This window comes from Canis lupus, chromosome 2, assembly GCF_003254725.2.
Source record: "Canis lupus dingo isolate Sandy chromosome 2, ASM325472v2, whole genome shotgun sequence".
Classification (NCBI taxonomy): domain Eukaryota; kingdom Metazoa; phylum Chordata; class Mammalia; order Carnivora; family Canidae; genus Canis; species Canis lupus.
This window is the reverse complement of record NC_064244.1, coordinates 30,713,477-30,740,255: the sequence shown is the minus strand read 5'-3', so window position 1 is coordinate 30,740,255 and position 26,779 is coordinate 30,713,477. Positions and strand designations below refer to the sequence as shown.

General features: G+C 45.9%; 1 protein-coding gene across 2 annotated transcripts in view; it reads right to left on the bottom strand.

The window, feature by feature from the left end:
• PITRM1 (pitrilysin metallopeptidase 1) overlaps nucleotides 1-23,171 on the bottom strand; it is a 36,954-nt gene extending 13,783 nt beyond the window's left edge. For both annotated transcript variants that reach the window (XM_049101344.1, XM_025445571.3), the window contains exons 1-13: nucleotides 23,047-23,171; nucleotides 19,339-19,438; nucleotides 17,694-17,800; nucleotides 16,987-17,138; nucleotides 16,294-16,408; nucleotides 16,123-16,219; nucleotides 14,786-14,946; nucleotides 8,089-8,215; nucleotides 7,723-7,811; nucleotides 6,789-6,917; nucleotides 6,038-6,151; nucleotides 5,763-5,859; nucleotides 4,708-4,842 (exon numbers count right to left, since the gene is read on the bottom strand). In XM_049101344.1, the coding sequence (XP_048957301.1) occupies nucleotides 4,708-4,842; nucleotides 5,763-5,859; nucleotides 6,038-6,151; nucleotides 6,789-6,917; nucleotides 7,723-7,811; nucleotides 8,089-8,215; nucleotides 14,786-14,946; nucleotides 16,123-16,219; nucleotides 16,294-16,408; nucleotides 16,987-17,138; nucleotides 17,694-17,800; nucleotides 19,339-19,438; nucleotides 23,047-23,099 (1,476 nt within the window). In that variant the 5' untranslated portion in view covers nucleotides 23,100-23,171. The remainder of the gene's footprint in view (nucleotides 1-4,707; nucleotides 4,843-5,762; nucleotides 5,860-6,037; nucleotides 6,152-6,788; nucleotides 6,918-7,722; nucleotides 7,812-8,088; nucleotides 8,216-14,785; nucleotides 14,947-16,122; nucleotides 16,220-16,293; nucleotides 16,409-16,986; nucleotides 17,139-17,693; nucleotides 17,801-19,338; nucleotides 19,439-23,046) is intronic.
• Nucleotides 23,172-26,779: the final 3,608 nt, after the last annotated feature.

The window sequence follows — 26,779 nt, the reverse complement described above, 5'->3', positions numbered from 1 at the left end:
TGTCAGTCACACATGCTGGGGTTCTCACTATTGGGATGCTTACTCTTATGGTACTATGTCTAAACCCCAAAAGTATCAACATTCAACATTTTCTTTATAAATCTTTCACTCTAAATTGAAAATAACAGAATAAAATAATGTAATTTTTATTGAATCTTCTTTAGTTTTAACCTCTCAAAAAGTTAGAACTAAATTCTTTATTCAGCATTTTGTAAATCAAGAGAATGAACTAGACATCCATTTAATGTAAAAGTATTAGGTGATTTAATGTGCTTCTTTCTTCAACACATACACAGAGCTCATCTATTTGCAATATTACAGGGAGGAAAGAGAACCAGACTACAGCATAAACTTAATGCCAAGTAACTTTGAGGAACAGACAGATGGCAGGTCAAGTGCCAAACCTAAGCCAAAATGGCACACAGCACAACAGAGCTGCCATTCATACAGAACCAGTCTAATCTCTGTGGTAAAGCCTTGGAGGTGCTACTACATTCATGACAATCTACCAGGGCATACACACCAAGTACAAATGCCCCGAAGCAAATGCAAATAAATGAGCAAATCCTAAAGGAATTCATCAAGAAAACAGCCCAAATATCCACGCATTTAGGTTATTGTTCTTGTATTCTCAAACAAACAAAGTCAAGGTACCGATGGCTTCTTAGGTGAATTCTACCAAACATTTAAAGAGTTAATACCTAAGTTCCTCAAACTATTCTAATAAAACAGAAAGGAAGGAAAGCTTCCAAATATATTCTATGAGGTCGGCATTACCCTGGTACCAAAGCTGAAGACACTACAAAAAAAGAAAATGACAGGCTGGTATTTCTGATAAAACAAGATGCAAAAATCCTCAACACATTATCAGCAAACCACATTCAGCAATAACATTAAAGCGATCATTTGCTGGGGCTCTGGGTGGCTCAGTGGCTGGGCATCTGCCTTCGGCTTTGGTTGTGATCCTGGGGTCCTGGGATAGAGTCTTGCAATGGGCTCCCTGCAAGAAGCCTGCTTCTTCCTCTACCTATGTCTCTGCCTCTCTCTGTCTCTCATGAATAAATTAAATCTTTAAAAAAATAAAAATAAAAACGATCATTTGCCAATAGGTACAGAAAAGCATTTGATAAAGTTTAACATCGTTTGTGATAAAAACTCTCAACAAAATGGGATTAAAGGGAATATACCTGAACAGAATAAGGGCCACATCTGGCAAACCAATAGCTGACATCATACTGAATGGAGAAACTCTGAGCGCTTTTGCTCTAAAATCAAGAATGAGACAAGGAGTCCATTCTCACCACTTTTATTCAACACAGTTCTGGAAATTGTAGCTGTAGCCATCAGACAAGAAATAAAAAGACATCTAAATTGGTAAGGAAGAAGTAAAACTTCTCCAGGTAGAGAAGAGGCCATGTAAGAGAAGGTCAGAAGGGCAAAGATGCAGTTTGGGAGAGAAACAAACCATGGTTTGTCCACAGCAGGGAAGAGGCAGGTGATGCAGAGAATGGTGAAAGACTCTCACACTGGGGAGCTCACCAATAGGGAGAATGAATCCCTGTAACATATGCTTTTGGAAATGAGAGAGGCCGAATGTCATGAGTTCTTACACCCAATGGGACACAGAATCTGGAATCTAAAACATTGGCATCAGAGGGTGTTAGGAAGCAGTATTCCACCCTTAAAGAGACAGCACACCAAACAGCCTTGCAGATCTAGCATGGAACCAGCAGTTTCAGAACCGTCAGGGGCAGAGTGATTTGCTCATCTTAAGAGTGTGGCCGAGAGATAGGGATCAAGGGGAGACCCCTGCAGGAACAAGGGAGCTGATAGGCATCACTTTCCTCTCCTACCCCCAGCATTAAACAATGGTCATCTGTGGGATCCAGAACTACACTGACACTCCTCACTTAACTGGCACCAAGCCACACTTCCTCTATGCTTCAGCGGATCTGTCACTACCAGTAGCACTCAGTCGTGGCACTGTGGGCCTCTCCCCGTGAAGACTGCTACAAACCCTGCCAATACCACATCTCTGACCCATGCGTTTTGAGGGAAACTCAGTTCTGGCGGCAGTGGGGGCAAGATCACTTCACAAGCAGACCACTGGACACTTTGTTAAAATGTGCCCCACTCCTGCTGGGAAACAAATACTGTCCACAACAAACAAAGAGAGCCTGGAGAGAAAACTGAAGGAAAAAGAAGCCAGGACACAACAGCAAGGCACCCATAGGAGACACTCCCTGAAGTTCCAGGCACAGGGAACAGGGCACAGTGCACTGCAGGGCACTTCAAGATCTCTTCTTCCTAAGGTCACTACCGTTAAGAGCAAGAGAGATAGCTGACTTCCCTAACACATGGACACAGACACAGAGTTGACAAAATGAGGAGACGGAGGAATAAGTCCCAAATGAAAGGAAAAGACCAAACCACAGTGAGAGACTAAGTAATAAGGTTTAAGTAGTATGCCTGGTTGAGAATTTAAAGTAATGATCACAAAAATACTCACTGGACTTGAAAAAGAGTAGAGGACCTCAGTGAGACCCTTAACAGAGAGATGAAAAGAATCAGAGATGAAGAACACAATAAATTAAAAAAAAAATACAACTGATGGAATGAATAGGCTAGAAGTAGTACAGAAACAAATTAGTGACCTGGAAGACAAAATAATGAAAAGGAATCAAGATGAACACACGAGAGGAAAAAGAAAAACTATGCAAATTTGAGAACAGTCTTCAAGAACTCAGTGCCTCCCATCAAGCAGAATAACATTCGTGTTACAAAATGAGAGACAGAAAAGGAAACAGAATATTTATTTGAAAAACTCATAGCTGAAAACTCCCTTAACCTGGGGAAAGAAACAGATGACAGATCCAGGAGCCACAGAGGTGGCACCAAATATTCAACCTAAGGAGGTCCACACCAAGACAAACAGTAATTAAAATGGTAGTACTGATAAGAAAAAAAAAAGCAGGAAGAGAAAAGAAGACATTACATAGGGAACAAACACTAAGGCTACGAGTGAATTTTTTAGCAGGACCAAGCCTGAGGGGAGTAGCATGACATATTCAAAGTGCTGAAAGGGGAAAATGTGCAGCCAGGAATACACTATCCAGCATAGCTATCATTAAGAATAGAAGACAATACAAGTTTCTCAGGCAAACAAAACTGTAAGAGTTCATTCATGACCACTAAACTCATCCTATAAGAAATATCAAAGAGGACCCAACATGTTAGGCTCCATGCTCAGTGTGGAGTGTGCTTGGGATCTTCTCTCTCCCTTTCCCTCTGCCCCTCCCTCCTGCTCACTCTCTTGTGCGCATGGCTCTCTCTTTAAAATAAATAAATAAAAAATTTTGGGATATTACATGAACTCAGTCGATAAAGCAGTGGCAGGGTTTGAGAGGACTGACTCTAATTCTGAAAGAAGTTGTACCATGGGTAGAATGCTGCTTTCAAACAGCACCTGCTACAGAGAAATTTTTTTATGAAAGGAAGGGTCTGTCATTGTGACAAACTTCATCAGTGTCTTATTTTATGGAATGCCAGTCACCCCCACCTTCAGCAGCCATCACCATTCCCCACCAGCAAAGATTACGACTTACTGAAAGTTCAGATAACTGGCATTTTTTAGCAGTATTTTTTACCTAAGATGTGAATGTAGTTATTTTTAAACATAATGCTATTGCACGCTTAGCAGACTGCAGGACTGCAGGGTAGTGTAAACCTAACTTTTACGTACACTGGTAAACCAAAACATTCACTCAACTCTATTTGCTTTACTGCGATGGTGTGAACCACACATGCGCTCTCTCCAAGGAATGCCTGTACAAAGAAAACTGGAAAATCCACAAGTATATGGAATTTACACAAGACATCCCTAAACAACCAGTAGATTAAAGAGTCAATAAGGGACCTTGGAAAATACCTTGAGACAAATGAAACCATAAGCAGAACACAGAGAACTACAGGACCCCACAGAATCAGTGGTAAGAGGGACACGTACCCAATTCACACATACGTTAAAAACAAAGACCAATGAGTTTTTAAACTATCTCCGTATCCTCAGTAAATAGAAAAGTGAGATCCAGCCAGACCTACGGTAGCAGAACACAGGAAACAATGAAACTCCTATCACAGAGAAGATTTTTTTTCAGACATTTGACAAAAGTGCCAACCCTTCAGATACACTAAGAAAACAAGCCCGGCAGCACCAGCAGTACAGCAATCTACGGGCATGAACCAGACGCCTAGATGAACAGACCCCGAAACCCACATCACCTTCCAAGACTGAAGTGTGAAGAGAGAAAACTCTGAATAGATCAGTAACTCACGAAGGCACTGAAACAGTAATGAAAACACACACACACACACACACACAACCACTCCTGATGAAGAAATCCCAGAACTGTATTTCTTCATAGGTCAAGTCCACCAAACTTTTAATGACAATTGAACAACTCTTATCAAAACCTTCCCCAAAACTGAGGAGTAATACAATCTTTCTTTCAACAAAGCAGAACAGAAATGCCTACAGATGTTTTTGTTTATACACATGTATACATACACTCACATACAAAAAACACTCATGTGTTCATATAAAAAGCCAACTTGTGTCAGAATCAAAACTAAACTTGTTAATAGGAGCATTAATTAATAATTAAGAAATTATGTCATGTATTCACATAAATTCTCCAATTTCCTTACCTTAAAATACTGTTTTACTTTTTCTTGCAAAAACTGTGGATTTTCCTTGAGGCACTGCCTGAATCGAGCCACCTGACTCCCCAGCTTCAGGAGCTGCACAGGGTCCCCGTCGTGATTCCAGCAGGAGGCAATGTACTGCAACCAAGAACATCCAATCCACATGCACATTACACGACGAACTCTAGTCAGCTCACTCAATACCAAATGTGACATTTTATTATCATCTCGGTTTCTGTATTCAAAATTTGATTATAACCAAAATTAAGTCATTCCTTGGCTAGGCAATTTTTAAATCTGTCTTTTCTCTAGTAAAGTAAAGCACAGGTATTAAAATTACTTTTAGGAAATATAATTACCAACAGACCTACAGTAATGAATCTCTACCTGTATATACTCCATGTGAATCTGTCCTATATAAAAATAGAAGATAGGGATCCCTGGGTGGCGCAGCGGTTTGGCGCCTGCCTTTGGCCCAGGGCGCGATCCTGGAGATCCAGGATCGAGTCCCATGTCAGGCTTCCGGTGCATGGAGCCTGCTTCTCCCTCTGCCTGTGTCTCTGCCTCTCTCTCTCTCTCTGTGACTATCATAAATAAATAAAAAAAAAAATTAAAAAAAATAAATAAATAAAATAAAAATAGAAGATATAAGGGGAGCTTAGGTGTCTCAGTCGAGTGTCCGACCTTGGTTTCTACTCGGGTCATGATCTTGGGGTCTTGAGGTTGAGCCCTGTGGTGGGCTCCACACTCAGTGTGGAACCTGCTTAGGATTCTTTCTCTGGCCCTCCACCCCAAGCATGCTCTTTCTCTCTCTAAAACAAATGATTCTTAAAAAGAAAAATAAGATATCAGAAAGCCAATTAGGCTGGTAAAAAGACATGTTTATAAAACTAAATTAAGTTTATATCAGACCCCAAACAGCACAATTTTCAAGGTTCCAATGAAAAGCGCTGTGAGTAGCTGCTACCTGTGTTTTCAGTGCCATCAAGTACCCACTGGTCACAACAGTAAAAACAAAGAAAACACAAATGTAAGGAGGTAAAAGAGAAATTACGCACAGACGTCAGGGTGAGGCCAAAGCTGACAGACTGATGCTTCATTTGTATTTCAATTTTATGAAGGAGAGCCTCAATTTGGTCCTCTTTGAATCCTTTCCTACAGAAACAGAGAATGGGGATGTTAAAAAGGAACCAATACACCAAAGCAGCAGAGATCATCTTTAAACACCTTGGAGTGAATGAACACGTTTTAGGAGGTAAAGAGAGTAAAACATGGAGGGAGGTGAGCTCCCTCACTGGACAGTGTCAGGAATGTGAGCACCAGCCACACGCACTCGATGACTTCCTCGATCGTCCTGTCAATGATGTCCCGCACAGACTGGGTGTCCTGCTCCGAGATCCCCTGCAAGCCCACACTGAAGTAGGCCTCCCGCGTGTAGCCGTTGTACCTGCAACATACAGGTCAGTCACACAGCAGAATTCCGATGGCTTCGATCATCACAACACGCTTCACTTAAAGATCCAACACTCTAGAGAAGAGAGCTATGGACACTTAAACCTCCCAAGTTTTCCACTAAAAAGCCAATTGAAGCAGGGTCTTCAGATACCTGCTCCTCAGATATAACTGGTCATACGTGCATTCGTGTCCACATTTATATTTCTAAAATTCACCGCAATTTAACCTTCAGAGTTATGCTAAGTTAAATCTGGAAATAACACTGCTGAGCTTTACAAAATCTTAAGATTTGAAAGAATATTTAACAACCTGGCTTTTAAAGAAGGCCGCAGTACACCACTCTGAGATCTTGGACAAGCTATCACCCCCCCCCCCGCCCCCAAATGTCCCCTTCAGGGGACAGAAGACAGCTGAACTGGATCTGTCATCTCATGCACTGTTCGGTGCTGGGGAGCAGGGAACCACTCTGTGACTGTAGGATGTTGTGCATACTCTGTTCCTAACCCCACTCACCTGATGTTAATAACCCTCCCCAGCTGTGACAACCAAACACTTGTCCAGACACTGTCAAATGTCCAAACTGGCCCCAAGTGCAAATACCACTGACCTGATCTGATAATGAAACTTACCCAACATCAGGAGAAAAGTCTGTACCAAGTCCAGATTCAATCAATGCTTTATAGAAAGGGGAGTTGGGTCCACTGATCAAGAGCGAAGACAGGAGGTTTAACGTGAAGGCTTCAAATGTATCAGTGATGCTTCATTTAAAAGAGGGGGCAGGGAGAGAAAAAGGGAAACTGTTGCTCCTCGTAAATTTTTTCCAATCACTAAAATCACCACTAAATCAACACTTTTACTTCCAAAGAAGTGGATGTTCTACAAACGCTTGCATTTTAACCTTTACTTTAAATTATATGGATAAAAGACAGTAATTGTTTTTTGGTTTGCAAAGCTCTCATAAACCAGATTACTTTGGGGTCCCAAACCATGAAGTTGACTTAGCTGTATATCGAATGCCATCACATTAGTGTGCCAAGCACTCTGACCCACACTATCTCAATTAAAAGTGCACTGTGCACACCTAGACAAGAACAGAGAGGAGACGGGGGACCGTGTCCAGCAGTGTGGCCACTCAGGGCAGCCAGCCCCGATGCGGGATGGCAGAGGATGGCAGCCTGCCTACGTGCCCCGTGGGTGCCAGATCTCCACAACTACAGTGTCACGTGCCGTGCAGGTTTTTGAAGCCTGTGTTCACTGTGCTCTTCCCACGTGCAAGGGCCCTTGTGGTCCTACCCCGACAAATATTAACAACTGCCATCCAAGCCAGTTTTCTCCACAGAAATAAGCTTTAAAATGCACTAAGAAAATAAGTTTTTTTTTTTTTTTTTTTTGGATAGCTACTATAGTGGCAATTTCCTCAGAACCATCCCAGATGCTAAAATCTTCCCTGCCACCCAACAGCTGCTCGACTCCTAAATCCTAACCATCAACGAACTTATACCTGGAGCATTTGCCTCCAGCCCTGCTAAGGTGCACTTTTCCTACTTCACAGCAGACACTTACTCTGGTAAGAGGAAGCTGACCCCGACGGTTGTTTGTTTAGAGGAATCTGCAGCCAGTGAGTCTGGGCCACATGTTATCTGGAATTCCCTCTGTAAAAGGAGGTGATGCTTTAAGTAGGTGCAGAGTATGAACGACTGCCTTTAAACTAGTAGAAGTTACCCGTGTACATATAAAGTGGCCCAAGAGATGCTTTCCACTAAGTTAACCTTTTCAAACAAATAACCATTCCTTTGAGTTAAGAAGCTCTTACATTCAAGTCAGAGGCCACAATATTTGAAAATCCTATTACTAATACACAGTTTGACTCTCCATCTCAGTGTATTTAGTAGGTAAAAACACTGCTTATTCTCTGGATGGGGCACTTACTGGCTTATCCCACGGCTTCTGAGCTGGCACTGCAGTGTTTGTCTCAATTTTCTCAAATTTACTTAGTGCTTCTTTGTGAATTTGTTTCAGATGCTGTTCTAGTGGAAAATTGCCATAAGTGAAGAACCTAAAATGTTCAGAGAATATATTAAGTCTACCTTAGTTTAAAAGATTAGAAATTAACACAGATGGATTTTTATATAAAATGGAAGGTATGCAGAGTAGGAAAAGCCTAAACTCACCTCATCCCAGATACAAATAGGGCAGTTACGTCAGGGTAAATAACCCAGAAAACCACCTGACACCAGCAGAACAAATGCCACAACGGAATGCAGAGAAGAGACCACACTGGAGAGAGTGGGAAGGGAGGGAGGAGTCACTGTGGGGGGCTAAAGGGACTTGGGGTCGGTCTGCTGGAGGGAAGGACCTGTGGGTGGGAAGAGCACCAGAGGGTCACACTGGTGAGCTGACATAGGAACGTGAATCCCCACGACATCCTGGTTTGAAAGCCAGAGGGGCCAAGTTTTAGGAGTTCTGACAATCAATGGGACTTATAGCTGGAACTTTCAACATGAGCAGGCTATGTTCTGAGAGAACCTGGAGGGTGATGGGAAACTGAGTCCCTGCCCTGAAAGAGCACCACCAAAGCAGCAGTGTGAAAAGGCAGGAGGCATCCAGGAGGGAGAGCTGTTTACCATTCAGGAGGCCAGAGAGTCCAACCCCCATTGGGAAAAAATAATAAACCCAATGATGTCCATATCAAGCCACATAGTAATTAAAGTAGCAAAAAGCAGTGATAAAGAGAATTATAAAAGCAACAAAAGAAAGTTATGTAAAAGGAAAACCCCAAAAGGCTACTACCAGTGGGTTTTTCAACAGAAACTTTGCAGGCCTGAAGAAAGTGGCATGATACATTCAAAATGCTGAGAAAAATCTAGCCAAGAACACTGAATCCAGCAAGGCTGTCATTCATAATAGGAGGAGATATAAAGCAGTGTCCTAGGCAAACAAAAGTTAAAGGAGTTCCTGGCCACTAAACTAGCACTACAAGAAATGTTAATGGGGACTCTGAGTGGAAAAAGAACATTAAGAGTTAAGTTTTAAAAAAGCAGGAAACACAAAAATGGTAAAAATAAGCATATCTGTAAAAATCAAGGGACTCACACAACAGAAAAGAATGTAAAGTATGATACCATATATGGTGGTGGGGAGTAGAGATTGGGTACAAACAAGCAACCATCAGCTACATACAGACTGCTATGTGCAAAAGTTACATACAAACCTAATGGTGACCATATATCAAAACCCAGTCATATGAAAAAAATAAACAGAAAAGATTCTAAGCATATCACTAAAAAAAACTAACTTATGGTGAGAGAATGAGGAAAAAGAAAAACCAAAAAAATAACCATAAAACAAGTAACAAAACGGCAGTAAATATATACATATCCATAACTACTTTGAATATAAGTTGACTAAATGCTCCAATCAAAAGACAGAGGGTGACTGATAAAAAAAAAACAAGATCCATTGATACAAGGGACTCATTTCAGACCTAAAGACACCTGCAGATTGAAAGAATGGAAAACATTTCTCATGCAAAGTGAAAAGAAAGCTAAGGTAGCAATATTTACATTAGATGAAATAAACTTTAAAACAAAGACTGCAACAAAAGACAAAGGACACAGGCAGCCCTGGTGGCTCAGCGGTTTAGCTCCACCTTCAGCCCAGGATGTGATCCTGGAGACCCAGGATAGAGTCCCAAGTAGGCTCCCTGCGTGGGGCCTGTTTCTCCCTCTGCCTGTGTCTCTGCCTCTATCTCTTTCTCTGTGTCTCTCGTGAATAAATAAATAAAATCTTAAAAAAAAAAAAAGACAAAGGACGCTATATAATCATAAAAGGAACAATCCAACAATTACTAACACTAATACTTATGTACCCGGGCAGCCCGGGTGGCTCAGCGGTTTAGTGCCGCCTTCAGCCCAGGGCCTGATCTTGGAGACCTGGGATCGAGTCCCACATGGGGTTCTGTGCATGGAGCCTGCTTCTCCCTCTGCCTGTGTCTCTGCCTCTCTTTCTCTGTCTCTCATGAATAAATAAATAAAATCTTAAAAAAAAAATACTTATGCACCCAACATAGGAGCAGCCAAATACATAAAACAGTTAATAACCATTATAAAGGAACTTACAATAAGACGACAGTAACAGTAAGGGATTTTAACACCCCACTTACATCAATGAACAGATCCTCTAAACAAGAAACCAACAAAGAAACAATGGCATTGAACAACACATTGCACCAGATGGACTTAAGGGATATGTTCAGAACACTCCATCCTAAAACAGAATACACATTCAAGTGCACACAGAACATTCTTCAGAGTAGGTCACATGTTAGACCACAAATTCAAAAAGACCAAAGTCATACCATGCATCTTTTCTGACTACAACACTATGAAATTAGAAATCAACAGTAAGAAAAATGTCTGAAAGACCACAAATGCACGGAGGTTAAACAACATTCTACTATACAATGAGTGAGTCAATCAAAAAATCAAAGAGGAAATAAAAAAAACACATGGAAACAAATGAAAATGAAAACACAATAGTCCAAAATCTTTGGGATTCAGTAAAAGTGTTTGTTAAGAGAGAAGTTTATAGCAATACAGGCCTAACTCAAGAAGCAAGAAAAATCTCAACCTAAATTTACACCTACAGGACATAGAAAAATAACATGGAAAACCCCAAGCCAGCAGAAGGAAGGAAATAATAAAGATGAAAGCAGAAATATATGATATAGAAACTAAAAAAATACAACAGATGAAACCAGGAGCTGGTTCTTTGAAAAGAGCAACAAAATTGATTAACCTCTAGCCAGGATCATTAAAAAAAATAAAAAAGAAAAAAAGAAAAAGGAAAGAGGACCTTAATAAACAAAAACACTAATAATAAAAGAGGAGAAACAACCACCAACACCACAGAAATACAAACATTTATAAAAATATGTCATGAAAACTATATGCCAATAAATTGGACAACCTAGAAGAAATAGATAAATTCCTAGAAACATACAAAACTACCAAAACTGAATCAGGAAGAAATAGAAAATTTCAACAGACCTACCACCGGGAAAGAAATTGAATTAGTAATAAACTCCAAATAAATAAGTCCAGGACCAGTTTGGCTTCATAGGCGAATTCTACCAAACATTTAAAAGTGGAGTTAATAGCTATTCTTCTCAAGCTTTTCAAAAAAAATACAGGAGGAATATAAACTTCCAAATTCATTCCATGAGGCCAATATTACCCTGATTTGAAGGGATATGTGCACATACTCCTGTGTTTATAGCAACGTTATATACAATAGCTGAGATATGGAAGCAGCCCAAGTGTCTGTCGACAGACGACTGGACAAAGATGTGGTATATATAATGGAGCTGTACTCAGCCATAAGAGAATGAAATCTTGCCATCTGCAAGAACGGATGGAGCTAGAGAATAGAATGCTAAGTGAAATTAAGTCAGAGAAAGACAATTACTGTATGATTTCAATCATGTGGAATTTAGGATAACAAATGAGCAAAGGGAGAAAGAAAAACTGAAAAAAACTGGTCTTAACTCTAGAGAACACTCTCATGGTTATTAGGGGTAAGGTGGTGGGTTGATGGGGGACATAGGTGATGGGGGATCTTGACGAACATTGAATAACATATGCCAAGTGTTGAATTATGTTATTTTACACCTGAAATTAATATAACACTGTACGTTAATTACAACAGAATTAAAAAGACAAACTTAAAAATGGAAGGTACATTGGTGTGCCAGAGTGGCTCAGTCGGTTAAGTGTCCGACTTTGTCTCAGGTCAAGATCTCGGGGTCTCAGGATCCAGTGCCATGTTGGACTCCCTGCTCAGTGGGAAGTCAGCTTGTCCCTCTGCCCTTCCCCTGGCTAGTGCTAAGTGAACAAAATCTTTAAAGAACCAGAAGGTACACATATATATAGCACCTCATAGCAAAATAGTTCCCATGTTGAAATGAAGTTTGTATAGAAATACATTGCATTCACTGGTTTTTGTTTTGTTTTTTAAGATTTGAGAGGGTGTGCATGCTGCGTACACCTGGGTAGGGGGGAATGGGGTAGGAGGAGAGAGAATTCTGAAGCAGACTTCCTGCTGAGCAGGGAGCCCAATGTGGAGCTGGATTCCAGGACCCTGAAATCACGATCTCAACCTAAGGCACTTCACCAATGAAGCCACCCAGGGGCCCCTGTTTACTTACCTAAACTAGAAAGACCAAATATTGGCTTTGATTTTTTTTTTTTTTTTTAAATAAGAAACACAACACAAATCATGTGAAAGTAATTAATTAAATGTAAATCTGCCGGAAGTTGCTCCTTATTTTAAATGTACTATATAAAGGGGTTTCAAAAATGAAGTAACTCATATGTTAAAATATTTGATGGTCTTAGCTACAGGAGTACAGTAACCCATCTTTTACTGTCAAAGTAAGGAATTTCACAAAGTTCAATTTCAGGCTACAAATCTCAGATTACGTGTTTTTAGGACAACATATTTATCCATCTAGGGAAAAAGAGTACAATGACACTGATTTTTTTTTTTTTTTTAAATAAGCTGTTTTCTGGGCTAAGACTCAGATACAGAAAACAGACTGGTGACTGCCAGAGGCAGGGGGTGGACAAAATGGGTAGGAGGGGTCCAAGCTTCCAGTTACATCATGGGCACATAACATACAGTATGGTGACTATGTTGAATAGTGTAGTGTATATTTAAAAGCTGCTAACAGATCTTAACAGTTCTCATCAGAAAAAAATATTTACAACTATATGCAGTGATAGATGTTAACTGGACTTATTGTGGTGATCACTTCATGGCATATGCATGACCCAAATTGTTCTGTTGCACACCTACAACTACTGCAATGCTATATGTTGGTTATATCCCAAAAAAATAAACACATCTGATTTGGGGAACAAGTATCTTAAAGATCCTTCAAAATTTTCCACTCAGTGGCTCAAAGAGTGGCACTCCAATAACAAGTAGCACCCCTGGCATCCATGGAGACGCTGATCTCTAAATGCCGGGCTCCACTTAGTCTCAGGACTCCTTGGAGAAAGAAGTAGCTACAGATCAGGAGCAGGATGAACCAGGATTTGGGGCAGGATACAGAAACCAGTTATTGAAAACTAAAGACACCATTAGATAAGATGAGCTTAAAGGAATTCCCTTGAACGACGGCTGAAACAATTTTGAGCATAAAAAAAAAAGATCCTAAAAAAAAAAAAAAAAGATCCTATTCAATTATATAATTTGAAGTATACACATATACAAAAAATATTTCTGTGAGATAACAATGGTATTAAAAATAAACCATACGAAAGTAAAAGAAAAAAAGGTTCCTCTGTCGCCATTGGAGGAGCTACTGCCACCATCTCCCTTTAAAATTGGACCCCCAAAGAAAAGAAGCCTGTCTCCGCCCTTCCCGTTAGAGCTGTACTTCAGGCTAACCCATCAGCCCCTACTGATGGGAGAAGCTCATGTTCACCCAAGTCCAGTTAATAAACATACAAGAAATTGAATTTTTTTGAGTGTGTGCATGCATATGCACACACAGGGAGCAGGGATGGGGGAGGAGAGAATCTCAAGCAGACTCCCCGCTGAGTGCACAGCTGAACACAGGACTTTATCTTAGGACCCTGAGATCATGACCTGAGCCAAAACCAAGAGCTGGAACGCTGAACCAAGTGAGCCACCAAGGTGTCCCCCAAAATTAAAGAATTCTTTAGAACACTCTGCAAACTCTATTGGAATTGTTCCAGGCAGTGAACACACCAAACAACGAATAAGTAAATAAATCAAAGAACATTAACAGCTTGGTAAGAAACAGAATATTCACAGAATGCCAGGATACCAACCCTGCAGATGGCCTGTGTCTCTCCAGGGAGAAAAACAGAGCTTTACAAAATATATGCGCCTCATTTGGATTGAACATGTTATTTTAGGTACTACCGGGAAATCCGGATTTGGAATAATTAGTGGGTGCTTTCAAGCAAGTATTTAAATATAGTATGATGTCATAAAATGTTTCAGGGTCCCGAATTTAAGTATTAGAGGTAGACCATCATGAGGACTGTCATCTCCCTTATATGTGGTATGTTTATGAAGTTCATCATTCTACGCTCTATGGTTTTTGTATGCTTCAAAGTTTTTGTTATCAAAATTCAAATTTTTTTACATTTTAAATAATCTTGAAAATTTGATTTTCCATCAGCATTTTATTTATAAATACACACATTGGTGTTTTGTTATTAGTAACAGCTGAAACCAGCAAGTTCCCCAGTTTAGCCAGGGTAACCGCCATTTCCCGAGCACCTCAGGAGGGGGACGGTCGCCAGTACACCCACGTCCTACATCGTAAAGCTGAGGTGCAGGGGGCTGATGGTGGCAGTATCCGGACCCTCCTTTAGGAGGCGCTGTCACTATCATGCTGGGCACAGAAAAGTTGCTGCTGTAGACATGCAGAATGAACATCAATCTGTTAAGGGAAGAATCCTCTAAATCTACGTAGCTCTTCATAAACAATCCTTTGCCAAATGTGAGAGAAGCCGTATCACTTAGTGTATGCACACCAGTATACTCTTCATCACCCACCATTAATTAAACGTCAAACGTGAAATATTACCTAGCATTACTGGGGTGATAATGGGTTGCATGGAACTGTTTAAGCTGCTCCCATGTGAGGTCTGGGATGCACAAGGGATCGCCCCCGGAGATCACAGAGTACGTGTGGTCAGGCAGGAGTCGGTTCTGAACGTGCTGCGAGAATATCCTCTCGTTGTCAGTCTTCAAATAAAAGAAAAGATATATGTGTGTGAAAAATAACACCCACTGTTACAACACAGCAGATGAACTACGCAGATGAACCACATTTTGGGAGTAACACCCTGAAATTTACACTGTCGCAGCAGTATACCAGGCACTCCCAGGATCCTAACAAAGCACACAACTCACTCACAATCCCCGCACAGGACCCAGGGATCAGGGCTCTCGCCAGAGGGAAAACACTTTGCACTGTGCACGGGCCACCAATAGCTACACAGCCGAGGGCCAGGGGAGGGATGTACGGAACAAGGAAAGATGCGCAAGGACCCCCGCCCATGAGCTGTGGGGAGGGGTCCCAAGGGCTTCCGGAGCAAAAGCAGCCACTCTAACAGGAGTTTCCAGGAGCTGCTGGAAGAAATGAAACCCTAATTGATTATTCAAAGGTAAGGAAGCCCTATGGTGCAGCAAAGCAGCCCCACATGTCAAGGCAGGACTCCACAGTCAGAGGCGCTGGGAAGACGGGCCCCAGCACAGAGGTCCTCAAACTGCCTGGTCTCAGATCTTTCATGCGCCCCAGAATCAATGAGGTCCCCAAAGAGCTTTTGATGATGTGGGTTTCTTGACTGCACAGGAGTGTGTGTGCACACACATAATGTTTCTGTATTAGAAATTAAAAATCTGAGACCTTTAAAAAAGTTACTTATTCACTCATTATCTTAACCCATCACTACATGTTAACAATAGTTTCTGGAAACTATTTCTGAGACAAAGCAGAAATATTAAAGAACAGCTCTGTTTTGCACATTTTGCAAATCTCCTTAATGTCTGGCCTAATTAGAGACGGCTGGACTCTGATATACTTGTTTCTGTGTCTGATCAACTATCAAAAAACTCTTAACACAGGCCCGGGGAAACTCCACATTGGCCAGCGTGAGAAAAGATGACAAGGTTTACCTCACGGACCTCCCACAGACCCCAGGCCAGGCCCCCACCGCAGCTGGAGAGCTGTAGTTGCAACACTGGGAGCTTGGCCCTCTACCGTCCAGCTGCTGGTTCAATAAGCCCAGCAAACAACGTGAGATAATGTCAACGGTCTTCCAGACCCAGGAACATTCCAATATCTCACACAGGAGGATCAGTGTTACACAGTTTTAAAAAGGAAACAACAAAACAAAACAAAAAACCCCCACAACTCACGAATACTCCCTTCATTTCATTAAAGACGACGCCTTTAAAGATTAAGGGTGTCTGGGGGTCTCTCGGATTCTCATGTTCCAGTCGCCATCCTTCCTGCCTAAATAATGATAAGTAATTACACAGTGACAGTGACTCCAATACTAAAGTCTAAATCAATCAATCATTACGTACCAGAAATCCAGTTCCCGCAAGCATGGGAAAAAGACCGCATCCAAATACACAGACAGCAGATTCTGGAAGTCCTTGGGATTTTGTGTGGAAAATGGGTATAGAGTATAATCGCTAGCTGGGTGTAAATGAAAACATTTTTGAGATTCGACAGATTCCCACAGGAATTAGTCATGTCCACCACCTCCTACCCCCCTACGGTGAGCCCTTACTGCCCCTGGCACAGAGGAAGCACCCTGCTGCTACAGGCTGGCCGGGGCGGGGGGAACAGGCACAGCCAGCCATGACCTCACATGCCTGCAAAGACGGCCTCACCCAGATTGCTGACTTAATGCACTTGGGAACTGTGGGCCCCAGGGCACTTCTCTCACACCATCAGCCTACGCGCTGCCCCAGTTCCTAAAACTAAGCTCAAACACCACCCCTGCCACATTAACTTAATGCCACAGAGATCAACTTTAATAGCAATGTTTCCAAAAGAGTATTATTATGACATTTTTCAGAAAAAGTCAGGTGTCTCTTCCTTAAAACTATAGTTTTTATAATCTGACCACGATGCGGCTTTCCCGAAGGATTAAAGTTCTAGCAGTTTTCAACCAGACCAGAGAGTGGTGCGCGTGTTCCCGCCTACGGGCTGCCAAGCACCCCCACACCCAGTGGCCCCCGGCACAGCCCCAGCACAGGAGGCCAGCTTACCTGTGAAGGCATTCATGAAAGTGGACAGTGACCGATTGAGCATCTTGAAGAAAGGATCTCTGCATGGGTATCTGTGAGAGCCACACAGGACGGTATGCTCTAGGATGTGCGGGACGCCAGAGCTGTCCATGGGAGTGGTGCGGAACTGCACGCTGCGGGGAAACAAGAGGAGCCAGCAGGCGAGCTCAGGTGCACAGCTCAGCGTCCAGGACTCCGCTCACCGCGGTTACCGGCCTTAACCCCTCCAGCCGCGTACCCTCGCACAAAAACGGTCTCTTACGACAACACAGAAGATCACTAACTCAGACCCCGAACTTTAACTATGTCACTGAGGACATAAATTCAATTAAACTTTCCCTTCTGTTTTCAAGATATGTGCAATAAAAATAAAAGATGAGGGGATCCCTGGGTGGCTCAGCGGTTTAGCTCCTGCCTTTGGCCCAGGGCGTGGTCCTGGAGTCCCAGGATCGAGTCCTGCATTGGGCTCCCTGCATGGAGCCTGCTTCTCCCTCTGCCTGTGTCTGTGCCTCTCTCTCTCTCTCTCTCGTGAATAAAATAAAATCTTTTTTTTTTTTTTTTTTAATAAAATAAAATCTTAAAAAAAATAAAATAAAAGATGAGTGAACAAAGCCTTTAAACTAGTTGTGGCATGGCAGGTGCCATCAGTGGAAACAGTCAAGAGCGTGTGTGCACAACGCCCCCCACACCTGAACAAGTTGTTGCTGTCTTCTCTGGCCAAGTGCAAGTATTTTGCGCCTGTGCGGTCATGGCTGAGCTTCACTGCGGTCAGGGACAGTTCAGGAATGGCCGTCACCTGAATGAACGAGAAACATGTGAACAGCTAGTCAGATGGAAAGACGCTCGGACAGGCACGCGCACTGCACCGCGGGACCTGGTCTGTGTCACCAGGCAGCACCAGCACATCAGCAACACCTTGTTCAAACCCTAATCTTACAAACGAGCAAAGGCAGGCCTCGCACTGACCATCCTACGCACCCTCTTTCTGAAGGCTTACCGTCTGCTAGACACTTTCTGAACAGTTCACGGGTAACTGTGGCGGGGGGGGGGGGGGGGGGGGGGTGGTCCTCAGCCCCATCGGCAGAGGAAACCGCTGAGGCTCCGAGGAGCAGACGGGGAAGCAGACCCCACTCCTCACACCAGGCTGCCCGGGAGGGGTCCTGCTCTCACCCGCCAAGCTTGCTGTGTGGCTTCCTTTTATACACGTCATTCCAGGACTGCCCAGAATGGCCCCGCTGGGAGGGGACACTGGGGTGGGCCACAGCCCGGGACCGCAAGGTGCTTCGCCTGGTCTCTGCAGTTCTGAGGCGTCCCGAGGGGGGTGCTGGGGCTACCACCAGTTACTTGCTCCCAGTGGGAGGGTCCAAATCACCTCCAATAAGAACTAGCGCATCCTCACCCCGAGGACGGTCATCTCCTACCTACGTAAGCCTCACAAAGGTTCCGTGGCCGTTGGCACCACATCGTTTTAAGGGGCCTCGGCTTGGTTTACAAGCCGTTAAATTATCTAACACTTTACCTTGCAAGAGATGATCAATGTATTTAAAATCAGTTGACACACAGAACTGTCTGCCTCCCCTACTCCTCAAACAAGGACCATGTTTTATGACAAGTTTCTACAACACTTGAAAAATGCAGTGAGGTCCTCCCTAACAGTCACTGTCGTACGTCCCAACCCCCCCCACGTGGCCTTCAGGGACTTCACACGTGCTCTCACCCACTGTCCTGAGGCCACCCCCACAATGTCTGGAACTGCTGCCACGGGCACGTGCAGCTCTCCTCCTTCCACTTACACACCCCCTAGTTCTGCGTGAACCTGTCCTAGGCACCCCTCCCCTCCCGTCATCCTCTTGGTCTCTGCACTTCCGCCGTGCTGTGGCTACACTGGCACCCTCCTGGACTGAGAGCTGCCCGCCTCTTGAAGCTGTAGGAGTGTTACCCATCGCATGAAGCCAACTAGCCAGTCCATGGTGTACACTACCTTTTGATTACATTAAAGAGAAAACATCACGAAGGTCCAGGAACACAATCTCTGTACCCAGATGGCTCCAAAATAAAGTTTTTGTGTGTGGAGCACACTTCCTAGCATGTGCTAGGAAGACGTGACCTGCACAGATGTGGGGCAGTCTATTCAGCACAGTGACCAGTCAAGTGTGTGGACACACAAACATCAACGCGTGTGACTTCATTCTACAATCCAGAGACATGGGGCCTCAGGGGGTTAGGTTCAGGGCAGGGACCAGGGATCTGTACGTATCCAAGAATCAGGAAATCTCTTCACTTGCACAATCTGCTCAGTTGAGCCCAAGGTGGAACAGGGTGAGCCCCACACACCTGGCTGACGGTGAAGCCGTGGATCTGCTCTCCCACCTTGTGCTGCTGGGCCCTCTCACAGGCGTTGCTGCCCCTCCTCCTCCATGCTCCGGGGCTGGCCCTGCTCCATGGGAGGAGAGGAACCCAGGTTAGACGCTCCTGCAGGACAACTGTGTGGCTAAGTCAGCAACATCACAAAAACATTTTCAAATGTTCGAATGATCAAGACATTTAAACTGTACAACTTCCAAATAGACTCCAGAAAATTCATTTCCTGAATCTTTAGTAAAGTTCTTTCAATTCTTTTTTTTTTTTTTTTAAAGACTTCATTCCTGAGAAAGAGAGAGAGAGGCAGAGACACAGGCAGAGGGAGAAGCAGGCTCCAAGCAGGGAGCCCGATGCGGGACTTGATCCCAGGACCCTGGGGTCACGGCCTGAGCTGAAGGCAGACGCTCAACAGCTGAGCCACTCAGGTGCCCAAGTTCTTTCAATTCTATGATCATTTTCACTACTCAGCTAAAGCTTCATATCAACTAATAACTGCATGTTGCAATTACATGCAAATGTTCATTAACTATAATTGTGATACCAACTTTCCTTACCCATATGAAAAACAACGCTCACATCAAAAGGACTTCTTCCATCTCAGTACACAGCATCTCGATAAACTACCATTATGCATCCACCAAATTGGTAAAAAGTAAGAAATCTAGCATTGCCAAGAACTCCTGCGGTGTAACTGAGGTGTGCAAATAAGAACGATTCTGGAATAACATTTGGCATCATTTAAATGAGCAAGGATTCACCTCCACGTGTCCTGGAGAACTTGCCCTCATCACGTGGCAGCACACAGGCCTTGCATTGGCACCATTCCTAGGAGTCCCAAACTCCACCAACCAGGACGTCCGTCCTCCAAATAGGTAGATTGTGGACTATTCAATAGATAAGCTTAGCCATAAGAATCGATGGAACAACCACTTGTAACAAAAATGTGGGTCGCATAATGCTAAGCCAAGACAAATACAAAGGACAGACCCAGTATCATCCCAAGTAGGTAACCTGTGTGGTAGGAATACACAGACAGTGAAAATATAAAGGAACGCCGACACTATGGGTGGAGCTGGACAGGGTGACGCTAAGACCATAGGACGTCGTTCATGTGGAACGAGAAATGAGCAAAGGGAAAAGAGGCAGATGAAGAAACCGACTCTTAACCACAGAGAACTACTGACATCCCCAGCGGGGAGGAGGGGGAGAGGGTCTGTGGACCCAGGGACTCTGGAGCTCAATCTCCCGTACACAGATCTATGGGGAAAAGCAAGGGATGAACCGGGAGCGAGGGCCCATCTGAGGGGCAGGCAGGGAGGCTTCCCATCCGTCAGGGCTCTCACCTTACTCTGGGTGACAGGGATGCTATCTTTAAGTATTTTCTCTCAACTGTACTATATGCTTTACAGAATTTTCTACGTTACTATAGGTCACAAAAATACTTCTTTTGAGGGAAACACAGAAAAGGAAAGAAAACCACTGACCCAGTCGCTGTCAGACCACGGGAGCAACACGGTCCTAATTCTAAAGCTGGCCACGTCCGGAAAGAAAGAGGATGTTCAGACGTGTTTACGCTCAAGAACACAAGCCCCCGAAGTACGTGCTCAGGCTGAAAATGCAGAAACGCCCGAGGCACGGGGGCTTCCCCAGGTACTCAGCCCCGCCAGGGCACCCGCTGCCCCGCCAGGGCACCCGCACAGCAGTAAACGGGCTCCTGCGAACCAGCCTGAGACAAAACCGACCTGCGGACGCGGGGAGCGCCACCGTCGTTGAATGTCAGACTCCATCGCTCTTTACAAGAACCTAGTCATTTAGACAAACTTCAATTTCCAGGAGCTCCGATGCACCAAGCGAGCATCAGGTGTCCAGAGGACTCCCTGCTCCCCACAAACAGGGCGGTCATGTTCATGAGAACCACAGGCCCGCAGCTGCTGTAATCACGCAGGAAGATCCACATGTAGGCCCACCCGCACCTGTGCCCCCCACGCTGGGCTCGCCTGACCTCCCAGGGGCCCGGGGAGCCTCGCCTGGCCGGCTTCACCCACGTGCTGTTCTGGCTGCCGCTCCCAACGCCAACCAGGCACAGGAACCCCCTTCCTCTGGCAGGGCAGTCCCTGGGAGAGGGACTGCTGCGCCTCCATCACCCAGGCTCTGCAAGGCTCCCCAGGCGAGGGGGCCTGGGGTCCAGGCTCCCCCAGGAGACGGGTGTCGGGGTCTCAGGGTCCCCCAGGAGAGGGCCATCAGGGTCTCAGGGTCCCTGGCCGAGGGCTGTCAGGGTCTCCAGGTCCAGGCTCCCGCAGGAGAGGGCTGTTGGGGTCCTGGGATCCCCAGGTGAGGTGTGTTGGGGTCCAGGCTCCTCCAGGGCAGGACTGTCAGGGTTCTGGGGTCCCTGGGTCCACGGCTCCCCAGGAGAGGGCCATGAGGGTCTCAGGGTCCCTGGCTGAGGGCTGTCAGGGTCTCCAGGTCTAGGCTCCCACAGGAGAGGGCTGTCGGGGTCCTGGGATCCCCGGGTGAGGTGTGCTGGGGCCTGGGCTCCTCCAGGCGAGGACCGTTTGGGCCTGGGGTCCCTAAGCTCCCTTAGGAGAGGAGTGTCAGGGTCCAGGCTCCCCGGGTCTGGCCTCTCCCAGGCGAGGACTGTCGGGGTCTTGGACCCCCTGGGTCAGGGCTGTTGGGGTCCAGGGTCTCAGGGCTCCCTTAGGAGAGGGCTGTCGGGGTCTGGGCTCCCCCAGGTCAGGGCTCCCGGGGTCAGGGCTGTCGGGGTCCAGGGTCCCAGGGATCCCTTAGGAGAGGGCTGTCGGGGTCTGGGCTCCACGGGTCCAGGCTCCCCAGGTGAGGGCTCCCCGGGTCCAGGCTGTCGGGGTCTTGGGCTCCCCAGGCCCGGGCTGTTGGGGTCTGGGCTCCCTGGGTGAGGGCTCCCCGAGCCCAGGCTGTTGGGTCCGGGGTCCGGCCTTCCCCAGGCGAGGGCTGTCGGGGTCTGGGGTCCCAGGGCTCCCCGGGTGAGGGCTATCAGGGTCTGGCCTCCCTCAGGTCAGGGCTGTCGGGATCCCAGGGCTCCCCGGGTCCAGCCTCGTCCAGGTGTAGGCTATCGGGGTCCCCAGGTCAGGGCTGTCGGGGTCCCCAGGTGAGGGCTCCCCGGGTCAGGGCTATCGGGTTCCAGGCTCCCCCGGCCCGGGCTGTCGGGGTCCCCAGGTGAGGGCTCCCGGGGTCCGGGCTGTCGGGGTCCAGGCTCCCCGGAACTGGGCTGTCGGGGTCCCCAGGTGAGGGCTCCCCAGGTGAGGGCTCCCCGGGTCCGGGCTGTCGGGGTCCGGGCTGTCGGGGTCCAGGCTCCCCGGGCCCGGGCTGTCGGGGTCCCCAGGTGAGGGCTCCCCAGGTGAGGGCTCCCCGAGTCCGGGCTGTCGGGGTCCAGGCTCCCCGGAACCGGGCTGTCGGGGTCCCCAGGTGAGGGCTCCCCGGGTCCGGGCTGTCGGGGTCCCCAGGTAAGGGCTCCCCAGGTGAGGGCTGTCGGGGTCTCGGGTTCCCCGGGCCCGGGCTGTCGGGGTCCGGGGGCCCCAGGGCACGGAGCTGCGGCGCGGCACGGCGGGGCCGGGACGAGACCGCGGAGCCGCCCGGGTGCCCCCGGGGCCGGGGCCGCCGCCCCCCGCCCTCCCGCCCTCCCGCCCTCCCGCCGGGCCCGCGCCTCACCCGCCACTCCGCCGCCTCAGGAAGCCCGGCGCCCTCCCGCCGCAGCGCCACATGGTTGGTGACCCGCGTCAGGGCCGCGGCCGCCGCTCCGCTTATCCGGACGCACGGCGCGGGGGTGTGACGCACTGGCCGCCACTCCCATTGGCCAGCGCGCACGGCGACGCCGTCCCCAATAGGCTGGCGAGGAAGGGGGCGGGACTCGCCCAGGTGGGCGGGGCGACGGAGGGGCGGAGCGTCGCGGCCTCCGAGCGTCGGCGCCCGGCGGGGGCGGGGCTCTCGAACGGAGCCCGGGGCAGGCGCGGTGTCCGGGGCGTGCGTGGGGAGGGACGCGCGCTGGGGGCGGGGCCTGGGCGGGGAGGGCGGGGCCTGTGAGGGCGAGGGGCGGGGCCTGTGAAGGAGAGGGGCGGGGCGTGCGCAGGGAGGGGCGGGGCCCCGCAGGTGGAGCGTGTGGCACAGTGTGGGGTTGACTCAGGCAGACCAGGTGAGCTGCCTGTCCTGCTCTTGGGGGCATTGGTCTCCTGGGGGAGGTCGTGCACCTGCACCCGTGGGTGCTCACAGCTCTGTCTGCAGGTAGTTAAGTGACAGTAAAGGATGTCCAGCGGGGGCCCACCTGGTGCCTCAGCCCCTGAATATAGGGTTTTGTAGAAATGGTCCGAGGACCGCACCAGATAGTCTCGAGGGTCAGCACACCATGATGTCACGCTCTTTATGAATGGTCCGCTCAGTGTGTCCCCAGGGAACCGCGGGACAGCTCAAAGCACCTGCACAGGTGCTCACCGCCTTCCCCACCTGCATCTCACGTCTGGGAAGACTCCGCACTTCTGCGTTGTCCGAAGTACCCACGTGCCCTCCTGGAGCAGCAGAGCCAGGCTTCAGGGGGGCAGGTCGTGCGTGTGGGCCTGCGCACCTGGGATCAGTTAGCCTCACCTGCGCGCTGCAGTGGCGGGGAGAAGTCCGGCCCCACCTCTGTCTGCAGATCCTCAGGGCCACGACCTCCTTGCTTCTCTCTCTCCCTCATTTCTTTCCCCCCTGGCCCCTCTCAAATATCCCTGCCATCGCTTCTGGGCTCTAAAGAAAAACTTCTAAGTAGCAATGGAGAGGGTCACCAGAGACACCAAAGCCTCCAAAAAACTCTCCAGGGTGCCATGGATTCTGCAGGTAAACCGAGTAGCTCTTTATCCAGAGGAGAAAACAGGTGAACCAGAGGTGATGATAGGAAGCCACTAATACAAACACACTCCGTGTGTAAACTTTTCTTCCTTGGAAAATCTGGGTGGTAAATGTTACTGAGTCACCACAGCGTCTCTGTGATCCTGGGGGACGGTTGGGTATCATTAACACTATAACACTACTGACAGTGTTTAGGGAAATGAGTGCTGGGAAGTTAGAGTATTTTGATCTCTCTGAAAAATGGATGCTATATAAATCCAGTAATTGCCACTTACTGATATCTTCCCACAGCATACAGCCCCGTTGATGGCTACCTACCTGCCCACACACACACACAGTAATTTATAAATAATTATTTTGAATAGCACCCAATATAATTTTAACACTTGTATGTCATCTCGACTTATATTAAAAATCATTGCAATTCTTTAAAGAATTGTCTATACAATATCCTATATTTCAAAAACACATCCAATGTCATAACGAAACTGTTTTAGTAAGATGAGCATTGATCAGAAGAGGGGCTGTCTGGGATATAGAAGAGCAACGGAATGAATATTTGAGGCTTACGGATGGGATTATATCTCCCCAAAAAGATATGTTGTGACCTCATTTAAAAGGGTCTCTGTAGAGGGTATCAAATTGGAAGGTAGGCATTAGGATAGGCATCTAATCCAAGATGAGCAGTTTCTTCATAGAAAGGGGATATTTGGGCCCACCGGCATGAAGAGGAGGCCGTGTGAAGATGAAGGCAAAGATCAAGGTGATACTTCTATACACCAAAGTGCACCAAGGGTTGTTGGCATGTCAGAAGCTCCGAGAGAAGCATGGAGCAGATTCCCCCACATAGCCTCAGAAGGAACCAATCTGCCGACACCTTGATCTCCAACTTGCAGCCTCCAGGACTACGAGACAGTGAATTTCTGTTGTTCTAAATCATCTGGTTTGTGGTATTTTTCGATGGCCGCTCCAGCCATCTGACTAAGGCAGAAAAGTCAAAGTCCTTTCACCTCCCAAAGAAAAGTACAAAGTGTTCAACTGCATGTGTTGTTTCCTGGGATTGCATGTCATTGGCATAAATGCATACTTTTTGGAAATCCTTTATTCCTGAATTTATCATAAACCACAAGTGATGGTTGTTAGAACTGCAAGATAAGGGATTAGCTCAGTGCTTCCACATTTAAAATGATAAATTGTAGAAATATGTAAGATGTCAACAAACACTGCTAATAATATGGAATAAGGCGAAAGATCCCCCTACTGAAACCTAGGATCCAACCCTAGTGCTCATTCACTACTTTTCATTCAACAAACATTTATTGTGATGTTGGTACAGTATTGACTCCATCCTTGAGTTTTATTTCTTCTGTGTCTTTAAAGACCCATTAAGAAATTCACATTAATTTGACAGATTTTGGTTTCATTTCTGCTTCTAGGCATGTTCTCTGATATTCACCTTTGGTGGAGATAAGCTCTTCCTTTGAACGCAGTTTGACTTCAGATGTTTTGAAAAGTTGTTTCAGAAAATACAGGATGTTGTTGAGATTCCTCTTGGTTAAGCCAATAATAATAATAATAATAATAATTTTTAAAAGATCTTACAAATTTATATATATATATGAAAAAAAATCCAGGATTAATCATAATTAAGGAAAAAGTACACTAAAATAACAATGGATATTATTTTATCTATTAGATGTGATGATTTGATAAAATTTAAGGCCAGTGAGGCTAATGAAGTTACGGGGATCAGCTGCTTTTATGCTCCAAGTACTAATGTGTTACTCTCTCTATGTATTACCTTTTGGAAAGCACTTTGGCGCTACTTATACAAACTTTAAGTGAGCGTACTCTTTCAGAAAAAATTTCACTTCTTATGAAAAATTACCCTATAGCTCCATTCTCACAAGGGCACAATGCTGGGTAAGATGTTCTCTGCAGCATTTTCAACTACAGCAAATATTGAACAGCATTAATGTCTACCAAGAAGACTTTTCTTTAATAAAATATAAGATACTCATATAACTAAATACTACACAGATACCAAAATAGTGATATGCATTATTTTTCATATATATATATAACACAAATTAATAAGGAAAAAAGCTAAATGGGGCTAAAACTCGTGGAATAGGATAAGTTGAAAGGAGATGTTAGTTACGGACCTAACATATCATTTTTTTAAAAAAGATTTTATTCATGAGAGACATAGAGAGAGGCAGAGACACAGGCAGAGGGAGAAGCAGGCTCCCTGCAGGACCCTGGGGTCACACCCTGAGCCAAAGGCAGACGCTCAACCACTGAGCCACCCAGGTGTCCCCGCTAACATAATATTCTAATCAAAGAAATTTATGAAGACTAAATAGATGGCAAGACAGTGTATATGCATAAATAGGAAACACAGAATGATAAAGATGTCATTGCAGAAAAAAATGCAATGCAATTCCAAAACAAACCAAAAAAAAAAAAAAAACATTTCCAACAGATTAGAACACAAAATGATCCTAAAATACAGATGAAGGAGAAAAATTCAAGAACAAGCAAAGAGGGACGCCTGGGTGGC